Source organism: Sinocyclocheilus rhinocerous, unplaced genomic scaffold (genome assembly GCF_001515625.1).
Source record: "Sinocyclocheilus rhinocerous isolate Xijiao unplaced genomic scaffold, SAMN03320098_v1.1 scaffold2043, whole genome shotgun sequence".
In the NCBI taxonomy this organism is placed as follows: domain Eukaryota; kingdom Metazoa; phylum Chordata; class Actinopteri; order Cypriniformes; family Cyprinidae; genus Sinocyclocheilus; species Sinocyclocheilus rhinocerous.
Window position 1 is genome coordinate 688,158 of NW_015652169.1, and position 11,712 is coordinate 699,869.

At 37.2% G+C, this 11,712-nt stretch overlaps 1 protein-coding gene and 1 pseudogene across 1 annotated transcript in view; both read right to left on the reverse strand.

The window, feature by feature from the left end:
• Positions 1–4,479, reverse strand: part of LOC107713993 (arf-GAP with SH3 domain, ANK repeat and PH domain-containing protein 1-like) — a 46,498-nt pseudogene extending 42,019 nt beyond the window's left edge.
• A 3,595-nt stretch (positions 4,480–8,074) lies between these two features.
• LOC107713995 (nucleolar transcription factor 1-A-like) overlaps positions 8,075–11,712 on the reverse strand; it is a 20,806-nt gene continuing 17,168 nt past the window's right edge. Inside the window, exons 14-19 of the mRNA XM_016519686.1 lie at positions 10,980–11,065; positions 10,680–10,869; positions 9,654–9,701; positions 9,123–9,254; positions 8,824–8,940; positions 8,075–8,742 (exon numbers count right to left, since the gene is read on the reverse strand). Of these exons, the coding sequence (XP_016375172.1) occupies positions 8,650–8,742; positions 8,824–8,940; positions 9,123–9,254; positions 9,654–9,701; positions 10,680–10,869; positions 10,980–11,065 (666 nt within the window). The 3' untranslated portion in view covers positions 8,075–8,649. The remainder of the gene's footprint in view (positions 8,743–8,823; positions 8,941–9,122; positions 9,255–9,653; positions 9,702–10,679; positions 10,870–10,979; positions 11,066–11,712) is intronic.

Here is an 11,712-nt window from a genome sequence, read left to right on the forward strand (position 1 = left end):
GCTTAATATAATTTAAACGGATGACTTATAAAAAAATTCACCCCCCTCACAGTTGTCATTGTCAGACTCTGTTCCATGTTTCGTGTGTGTCCTGCTCCCCATGTGCCTTCCCATGCCCTTATTTGGTTTGTTTCCTGTTCCTCCCCTGATTAATTAAGTTGATTTCTTCCCAGGTGTTTCCCTTGATGTGTCATGGCTCCCAGGTGTGTCTCGTCATCCCCTCCTCCTGTGTGTGTGTATATAAAGTGTTCCCAGTCCCTAGTTCTCGGTCCGATGTTGAAGGTCTTCGTGTGAACGTCTTCCTGTGTTCGTCTCCCTTGGTTCCTTGGTGCAAATAAAGTCCTGTTAAAAGTATTCTCCAGCGTCTCCTCGTCCCTCGTGTGTGTGTCACCCGTGACAGAATATCGGACCGAACTGTAAGCGGCATCCCTTACCCGTGTTTGATTTCCGGTTTTTGTACGTTTTTGTTTTTCCTTTTTTCCCGTGCGCTCCTCCACGTCCTATTTTTTGCATTCCCGATTTGCTCAAATAGCAAAAGAAAAACTCCACGACATGTTTTCATGACTTTAAAGAAAAGGAAAAATTTGAGAGAGACTGATTACGGCAGTCAGAAGAAATAACATTGTCAAATTTACCATCCCTCCCATAGACGCTGCATTAGAAACACCCTCGCATTAGCATTAACCAGTTTTTTTTATAATTTGGTGCAAACTTTTGAGGATTTACGATGCTGATGATTGTTGAAACGTGCCATCACAGTCTTGTGAAAAGAATCCATTGTAATGCGTATGCAAACGAATATGTGAATCAGATTGCAACATTTAGGGTTCATATAAACAGAACTTTCAGTATCTGAAATTAGATTGGATTCATTCCAGTTTATGAAAATTAGCGCACGTAAACTAAAGACTAAATAGTAAATTTAAAAATATTTCAGTCATCTGAACTCTAGCCTGATGGTTAGTGCATGTGCTTTAAAACGTAGCGTGATGTCGTTCATATGGAGCAATGCAAATTCATGTCATCTGTCATCTCATCTGTCATTTCTCTATCCCATTCCCTTTTTCTCCCTAACATTCCTGTGTCTTCTAACTCTAAATAAAATGAGAGAGGAAATCCTTTGGATTCCTGATGATGCTTTCAAAGGACAAAAAAACATGTAGGGCTGCCAAAACGAGACACCATGGAGGAGTCTCTCCAGTCTCCAGATCACCAGAAGCATCATTAGCTATAACCACTAATCGCTCTTTACACAACCCAGCCTGAGCTTTCTGTTTGTTTCCTTAACACCCTCGCTTTAAAAAATACGGTCAGCCTGCTCATGTGCATTATTCAGAGCGCTGTTCATTCACCTCCCATTCATTCCGCTTCACAATGGCTCCTATCACTACCCTAGACATTGCTAATTCATGGTGGTGACATTCATGTCTCCCAGAGTCATTCGGGGATCACCGTGTCTTTCTTGGCCATTAAAACAGTGTGTCAATAAAGAGTGGGCTCTGTGGCGGAGCAAGAGGAAGCCCCTTCATCCGCCTGCAGAGCTCTGTTGTCTTGGCAAGTAAGGTGTTCGCTGGCCCATGTGTAAGTAGGTTAATCCCTTCTCTCTTTCTCACTCTTTCTGCTCCTGGAACCACTGCTCAGGGGAATAACCTCTCCTTGTTACATGAACTATTCTTAGAACATCACAAATCTCAGATCCACAGAGGATGAGAGATGCTGGCATGACTTGTGGAATTTCTTTGGGAAGCACAAATGGCTGTTCCCGAGTCTTACGTTTACTTCTCTAAAACATCAAAGCGTGCAAATAATCTAAGCGAATGCATTTTCACGTCTGTGGATGGAACTAAAAGAGAGCGCTTGATGCATAAATTATTTAATAGCTCACACGATGAAATAAACAAGCTGATGCTTTGGTATATTATCCCAAATGGTAAAATTATAGGCTGCTGTAGATCATGTGATTTAAAGGCAATTATTAAACACAAAAACACACATACACATTAAAACCACTTTCAAGTAAAGGTTATGCAGATTCCTAAACCCATTCACTCTGCTAGTCCATGCTCATCTATGAACATAATAACATACAGACATCTAGGTCATGGGGACCATTAGCCCATCTGTCTTTGCTTATGTTCCAGTGCATTTGTTACTTTTTACTAATTAACTGAGGTTAATCTAATCACAGTTGCCCTTGTATGAGGTGGTTTACAATCTCTGGATGTCCCCCTTATATATTCATCAGATATATATAAAGGAATTTACTGTTGATGAAAAAAGAAATGTAATTAACAAGTATTTTTATGGTAATTATGCCTAAACATGCTCACTCCAAACATGTAATGAAGACTTGTACAAAACATTATTTTATTTCTAGTTTTGTTTAAATGAATTTGTGTGCTTGGTAAAGCACATTATTATAAACATTAGTATTTTAATAATTAATATTATTAATAATAATAACTGTCAATTGCATGATACAGCAGGTCATGTGATGTCAACATGTCAGTGACCATTAAGGAGCAACCCGCTCCAAGTACAATACAACAGCTTTATTATATTTCTGATGTCATATTTCTCAAAAGTGTTGTTTTTAATAGCGAAATAAAATACGGAATGCACCTTAAATACTGAAGGCTGTTTCATTACACAAATAAAAATGGACCGAATTCCCATTAAGTCATATTAGGCTCCCAATATATTGCACATCCACGGCCTCGATGACATCACGGAGTTCTTCGAGAGATCTGAATACTTTCCGTACCCACTGTATATAAAGGAATTTACTGTTGATGAAAAAAGAAATGTAATTAACGAGTATTTTTATGGTAATTATGCCTAAACATGCTCACTCCAAACATGTAATGAAGACTTGTACAAAACATTATTTTATTTCTAGTTTTGTTTAAATGAATTTGTGTGCTTGGTAAAGCACATTATTATAAACATTAGTATTTTAATAATTAATATTATTAATAATAATAACTGTCAATTGCATGATACAGCAGGTCATGTGATGTCAACATGTCAGTGACCATTAAGGAGCAACCCGCTCCAAGTACAATACAACAGCTTTATTATATTTCTGATGTCATATTTCTCAAAAGTGTTGTTTTTAATAGCGAAATAAAATACGGAATGCACCTTAAATACTGAAGGCTGTTTCATTACACAAATAAAAATGGACCGAATTCCCATTAAGTCATATTAGGCTCCCAATATATTGCACATCCACGGCCTCGATGACATCACGGAGTTCTTCGAGAGAATTGCACCAACACTCCAAATTATGACGTTTTCTCTGAGGACACAGCCACATAATCAATAAAACGATATTAAGTCCAACTGACCTTCTCGCGTGAACGTAATTCTAGATAAACAAAATTCATTTTTATATGCAATTACAATAGACCTCCTTATTAAAATGAACTAGAATTATGTTTTTAATGAAATGCGCATAAATCAAAATAAAATAGCCTTAAAACAGTTGAGCGCGATTAAAAATCAAACGGTCACATAATAATATTCCTGAATAATGCAAACTATGTTACAGGTATAACTGCTAACAATGGATCATAATTTCATAGACTGTTCATCAGCGCCGCATTCTGTGAACTGTAAATCCATATCTAACGTTACCGAACTAACGTTACAAGCAAACCAACTGGGACAAACCGGAGCTTCAAAAGAGAGATAACGTTAGAGAGTCAAGGAGAATTTAGAGGTTGTAGGACAGAAATGTGGATGAAAAACGTGGATCCTCCATTGGACTGGGACCGTTATTTGTGTCTTGCACAATAGTGTGAGTTGAGTCTCCCCTCGTGTAACAGTGACAGAGGGGCCTTACCTCTTCCAGAACATTGACCGTGTTCCGACAGCTCTGCAAGCGGGTGGTGAAGCTTGATGTCGTGGGGGAATTGTAATCCTCCGTCGTCTCCGAGAGAAACTCGGACACGGAGATCTGATCCGGCATCCTTGCAAACACAGTCGCCCAATAAAAATGGAGGGGAGAAAAATCACAATAGCACCATGAATTAGACAGGGGTGGTCAAGAACGGAGCGATGTCTCTGTTTGGGTAAGGTTGAATGGCAAGGCAATGCGTAAAATGAAAAGAAACGTGGCCAAATGTGTGGAAGTGCCCTTTTCTTCACTGACTATGCAGTTCCCGTCCCTAGAGAGGGTCGTTGTGTGTAATTTCCACGTCTTTCCTCTTCCCTTGTCTCAATTATCCACTTGCATCTACATAAAACGGTTCAGACTCCTCTCCTTGTTCTCTCAATGTAAGCTGTAAGATGCTAGTTTAGAATGCCCTCATTCCACAATCTAGCTTTAAAATAGTCTTATATTTTGAGTGTTTCCTTAAATTATTGTTGTTCCGGTCTCGGAAGCGGTTTCATTCTGTTTTGCCTTTCTCTTTCCTCCGTTTTCCCCCCGTCCTGACGGTCTGAGCTCCCTGAAACCAGCGCGTGCACGCACGCTCATCTCCTCCCACCATTGATGACGGGAAAAACAAGAGGAGAAACTGCGCATGCGTCAAAACGAAATGGAGAGGGCTTTACTTTGGCTGCTTTGTGACAGAGCACATATGAAAAAAAAATCAGAAAATAATAAATACAGAATTAAATAAATGCAAGAGTAAATTAAATAAATACAATATATTATTGGTAAAATGAATGCATTATTATATTAATAAAACCCCCCAAAAAAATTCAGGAATAAATTGTACAAAAAAAGACCCATCGGGTCATGTATTTATACATTAATTTATATTTATTAGTATTAATCAATACTTTATAAATGTAATGCAGTCTATAAAGCATATAATTTGCCCTAATGCTGATATCTACTGAACACAGCCAGAATTTATGGTTTCATGCACTGAAGGCAAGTTACATATATGTAGATGGTGACCCTGGACCACAAAATAAGGGTCATAAGGGTCAATATTTGGAAATTGAGATTTATACATCATCTGAAAGCTGAATAAATAAGCTTCCATGGTATGTTAGAACAATATTTGGCCGAGACACAACTATTTGAAAATCTGGAATCTGAGGGTGCAAAAAAATCAAAATATTGAGAAAATCGCCTTTAAAGTTGCTAAAATTAAGTTCTTTGCAATGCATATTACTAATCAAAAATTACGTTTTTACATATTTACGGTAGGAAACTTACAAAATATCTTCATGGAACATGATCTTTGCTTAATATCCTAATGATTTATGGCATAAAAGAAAAATCGATACATTTGACCCATACAATGGGCTTTTGCTACAAATATACCTGTGCTACTTATGACTGGTTTTGTGGTCCAGGGTCACATATGTGTATTATGCTGCTATAACACAGCATAAACATGTAACTTTTGCCATATAAAATGGTTTAATCATTCTCTCAAATTCACCAATTTTACTTTGTAGGAACTTTAGGTACTCACTGAAATATTACTGCACATAATTTGGACATCTCATAACTGTGACAAGAGGGGACATCCATAAAGGCTGTTGCCCAGGGCCTCACAATACCACAATCTGTCTTTAGGGGCATGAAACAATTTCAGAGGTCAGGGAGTTCTTTGATTAAACTCAAACATACTTTGATTACTGCGCTGTAAATTGAGGAATGTTAGTATAGACTGATGTGCAAATGTAGAAGCAGAATAAACTCACTGGAAGCACATATGATGTGCAGATGGAATATTTAGTGGTATAATGCATGAAAGAAGAGCAGTGCATTTTTCAACTCACCGACTCCATAAAGAATCCCTGGAGGAAAAACTTGATAAACGTGAGGATGAGGACCTCATGGCTCTGTAGTCACCTCAATAAAACAACCTTGAGCTAAGACAATAAAAAAAGTGTTATTATCATAGAGTGGAGCTAGATAATCGAGTCAATACACTGGATCTCTATTGGAAAATCCAGTTTAAGCTAGTTGCTGGTTTCTAGCTGTTCCAAGCTGGTAGACCAGTTTAGGACCATCAACAAAAACCAGCATCTTAAAATGGTTAATCTTTTTTAAACATATTAGTTGGTCAGTCAGCTAATGGCAATCTTAAACCAGCTAGAAACCAGCTACCATGTTCCAAAACACATCCTCCAGTTTAAGCAGGATTTTCCAGAGAAATAAACATGTCAATAATTAAGTGTGATTCTCATCTTTCCTAGGAAAAATACAATCCCTGGAAAAAAATGCGCCTTTCTTGAAGTTTCTATTTGCTGCTGATATCACATTATCTAAAACAAATTTTGCCACTCGTGGAAAATAACCACGCCTTATAACTTACCGAGACAGCTGCGGTTTCGCACCGTATTAATAGCTTCAAAAGTAATTGCAAAGTAAATTGTGCACAAAGCTCCGTGTTTCCAAGTGGCACCATATTCACTGCATTGTGCTCAATCCAGCGCGCGGACATTAGGGGTTGAAATCACATGCCGCTACCGTTACAATGAGCTGGAATGCGCGCATTGATCTGGCCCATCTGGAGCTGCTGAACAGGAAGCGAAAATCAAGCATGTGGGCCGGAGGAGGGAATCCTGCAAAGGACCACAACTAATGGCAGGAACTGGGAACGCTTAACTTTTAAATGGAAATCTGACACCTTTGGCGAAATGAACGCGTTATGCAGTATTAAATTCAGCGTTACTTACAGAAATGACAGTCTCGTTTTTTTGAGAAAACATGCTGATCAACCTTGTCTCTGAAAGTAATGCGCATCAAATAATTAAGGTCATCAAAAGCACAAAAATAGAGGTTTTACACACTAAGAACAGAGATTTAATATAAGTTTTTTTTAATTACATTTAATTAGTTTCAACGTATTTGGAAACAACTAGTGACTACCGACTGCACGTAAACTTAAGTTAAATGATGCATAAGTACATTTGTTTGCTTTTGAAAATGTTTTAAATTAATAAAAAGATCATAGCATCCTCCATCTCCTCGAGACATAAAAATATTTTCTTTAAAACTATATATTTTTCTATAAATATTCATGGAAACATGATAAATATATGAAGACATATAGTACATATACATAATAATAAAAACAATAAATCCATTTATATATATATATATAAGGATTTATTGTTTTTATCATTATTATTATCCTTTTATTATCCATCATGGAATTTATTACTATAATTAAAAGTTAGAAGTATGAAATCCAACATCTCTATACTGAGGGTCCCTCGGTTGGTTGAAAGTCCGGATCTGGATCTGTAAAGGTTGGAAATTATTGCATTGCTCTAAAGGCATCTGTCATATTATTTATAACAACTTACTTAATAATTTGGCACATTGGAAAACCCTCCAATCCAAATACTAAAAATCCCTTTGCAAAACAGTATGTGAATATCACCTTTCACAAGTATTTGAAAATACACAATTGAGTACAAGAGGAAAAAAGTGCATTTATTATTGAGGATCTGCAACAGAATGATCCAAACAAGACTTGAGCAGCTCATATAGCCCTCAGAGCCCCAGCAACTAAGTGAGGCAAACAAATATAAACAGGAGAACAGGAAAATTCATCTCCACTATCATCACTAACATCCACCTCCGAGCAACCCTGATACTTTCGTAACTTATAAAAGCTCAACCGGCTTAAATGAACAAATTATTTTCAAGTTAAAATAAAAAGAACAAAACAAAACAACACAGATTTTAATAACACACCTATATAAAGGCAATAAAAATAGTACATATACATAATAATAAAAACAATAAATCCATTTATATATATATTTATATATATATAAGGATTTATTGTTTTTATCATTATTATTATCCTTTTATTATCCATCATGGAATTTATTACTATAATTAAAAGTTAGAAGTATGAAATCCAACATCTCTATACTGAGGGTCCCTCGGTTGGTTGAAAGTCCGGATCTGGATCTGTAAAGGTTGGAAATTATTGCATTGCTCTAAAGGCATCTGTCATATTATTTATAACAACTTACTTAATAATTTGGCACATTGGAAAACCCTCCAATCCAAATACTAAAAATCCCTTTGCAAAACAGTATGTGAGTATCACCTTTCACAAGTATTTGAAAATACACAATTGAGTACAAGAGGAAAAAAGTGCATTTATTATTGAGGATCTGCAACAGAATGATCCAAACAAGACTTGAGCAGCTCATATAGCCCTCAGAGCCCCAGCAACTAAGTGAGGCAAACAAATATAAACAGGAGAACAGGAAAATTCATCTCCACTATCATCACTAACATCCACCTCCGAGCAACCCTGATACTTTCGTAACTTATAAAAGCTCAACCGGCTTAAATGAACAAATTATTTTCAAGTTAAAATAAAAAGAACAAAACAAAACAACACAGATTTTAATAACACACCTATATAAAGGCAATAAAATTGATGCGATTACCACACGTGTAACACAGCTCCTTTAAAAGAAAAAGAAAAGAAAATACAGTTGTCCGATTGACTTCAAGTCGCATTACACATGGACGCGGTGATGGGGAGAGCTGTTGGCCCCCATCCTGTTTTTTGCCCTGTAAAGATAGGGAGCCAGATTACTGCATGCTGTGAGCTCACAGCTACTGGAACTCCTCCCCGTTTTCCGGGAGGGGTGTTGCTAGGGGGTGTGTCCGGCACAGCCCCCTCTAAGAGGGGGTGGGACAGGTTAGTCTGAATCAGAGTCAATACTATCTTCTGATGATGAGCTGCTGGAACCGTCCGATTGGTCATCATCATCGTCGTCGTCATCATCGTCATTCTAAGTCAACATTAGAAAAGAATGAATACCTGTGCTAATAACAAAGCAGCTTTTCTAGAATTTAACCAAAGCAAAATTAACCTCGTCATCTTCGTCATCATCCTCACTATCAGTGCTGCCAGATGACTCATCATCTTCATCCTCCGAGTCTGACGTATCTGTTTTCTCATCATCTTCATCTGAGTCCGACGTGTCCTGCTGGAAACCAAGAGTCACACATCTCTCAAACTCTCTTTATATGTGCATATCACTATATTTGCACACACACACACCATCAGCAAAATCAATTAGTGAAATTTAAAATGATGTAACACCCTAAGCCACTTCATATAGAGTCCACAGCCTGTGTGGGTGAGTTGCCCAGAGAGAGCGGGCGTTACCTTGGCCCGGTACGCCATGGAACGCTTGCCCCCCCCGGGACCCACCGTCGCGGCTCTGGCACCTACCGCCTTCCCCTTGGTGACTTGGACTTTCGCCCCGGGACCTCGTGCTTTTGTAGTGCTTCGCCGTTTCTGTGAGGGCAGAGAGAGGGCAGGGTGGGGGTGCAAGGACAGAGCGGCACAGGAAAAAAAGAAAAAAAACACGTTCAAGCTTAAGCAATGATTAGTAGCCCCACAGTACAGCCCTAAGAACATTATCCATTCAAGTCATGTTAGTTTGAGCCAAGAGATGCGATTCTAAACAGGGAGAAAGGAAATAATGAAGCCATGTGTGATGGCATGGATAGAAACAGCTTTTACAAGCAACGTCAATCAACTAAATTAACCAGCGTGCCTCATCTTGCCATGCAGTGCAGGGGTATCGATATAGAGAAGAGTAAATCACAATCTCAGCAATATATGAATGACTGTAAAGCTAATATACAGAGCTTTAAGCGCAAGTTACAGCCGAAAAAATGAGCAATTACTTACCGTAGATGAGAACTCTTTATATACCGCACGCTCCTGAGGGGATAGCGACTAGGAAAACAAGAAAAAAGAGAGGGAAATACGTTACGACAAATCTCCAAACTCATATTGCTCACACAATTTTTTAAAAATAAGGTCATTGAGAGACAAAAGTTTCCATGAAAAAGAAAAGGAAAATCTTTTTAAAATGTGCCAATTTCATAAAATTTCATAAAAGTGCACTCTTTGTATTCTTGTTGGTTTCATATGGGGTTGCAAAAATATTTTTTAGAAAAGTTTCAATTTATTATGAAAATGTAATGTAGTGTAACCATCAAGTAAAAATTAATAACATTTTCCCTTGATTACATCTTAGTCCTTCTATTAAAAATAAATAAAGCTTAAGGCAAAAAAAACACGTATTATGCATATTGTTTTTGCTGATTCATACTACATGACATTTTATACAATCTAAGCAACTAGCTTTGTTTTTCAAAAATTAAGTAGTGAAGCTTTTGTTCAAATAAAAAATAATAATAAAAGCTTAATTTAAAAAAAGGTAACACTTTATTTTACCGTATCCTTGTTACACGCTACATGTGCTTACTATTACAATAACAATAAATTATGCATAATTATATGCAAGTAACCCTAAGCCAAATCCTAATCCTAACCATATAGCAAGTACATGTAGTTAATTAATATTACTCAGTACTTAAATGTATAATAACACTGTAACAAGGACACCTTAAAATAAAGTGTAACCTAAAATAATTATGCAGGGTCAGAAAGCTCTCTGATTTCATCAAAAATATGTTAATTTGTGATCTGAAGATGAATGAAGGTCTTACAGGTTTAGAAAGACATGAGGGTGAGTAGTCCATGACAGAATTTTCATTTTTGGTGGACTATCCCTTTAAGTGATTGCATATATAAAATGTTTTTTAATGTATTTTTTTAATAAACAGGACAATAAATAAGCACCATATAATAAGCACCCAATAATAAACAAAAAGTGTATTTAATTTGTAGAACTGAAAGATTACCTACCTTTACCCAAGCGTCAAGCTCAGCTTTGTACTCTAGTTGTTGCTCCTCCACCTGTTTTTTATATTTGTCCTTCTGGCTCTGACTAAGCTTGTGCCATCGCTTGCCGATCTCCACCATGCGCTCCTTCAGGCTGAAGTGATTCAGCTCACCGTTAGTTAGCAGTTCCTGAGAGAACATTTGATACCCGCTCCTGAGGTTGGACAGGAGAAGACAAAGTAGTATTGAAACAGACAAAATAGTATTTTTTAACATGGAAGGTAAGTCTCTCAGAAAGCAACGAGCTAAAAAAGTTACACTCACACTGGGGGCTTCTTAGGCTCGCCATCGAATTTTGGTTTTCTTTGTCCCTGTCCTGACAGAACTGTCCTCATCTCTAACAGCTCTCTCTGCAGGATGTAAAAACAAGAAACATGAGCAAAGAGACTTTTTCTATTCAACCTGAACGCAAAGACAAGACAGAAGACAAGTTGACATACTCGTGAAAACAAATGAGCGGGCTGATAAACCAAAAACTACATACGTTTACACTGCAAAAATATATATAAACAACCGTTACAGCACATCATGTCAGATGTCAGATTCATGAGAATATGCAAGAATAAGTGACAGAACACTGAAATGAAGACATTTAAACATCACTGCAATGATGGCAAGTCACACTCATCAAATGTATGTATAAATTCCACCAACTTCTGCTAGAAACAGCACAGACTTAGCATATACTAGGGATGTCACCGATTAATCGATGATTGATTAATTGTCGATAAGAGATGCAATCGATTAAAGCTATCGATGGTCGATTAAGCAGTTTAATTTTGGGCTGCGTGCGGCTCATGCGCAAAACACGTGCGAGCGGCTGTGAGTGATGGTGACGGTATATAAATGCATCATCATTCACTCATAATTACAAATTAAGCTTTTAATGTGATTTAAACTTTAAAAGTACATTAAAATAGAAACAACACAAAGTTCTTCAACATGGAATGCAATAGAAATGTAGTAACAGTCATTTCCCCAGATAATTCTTTCATAT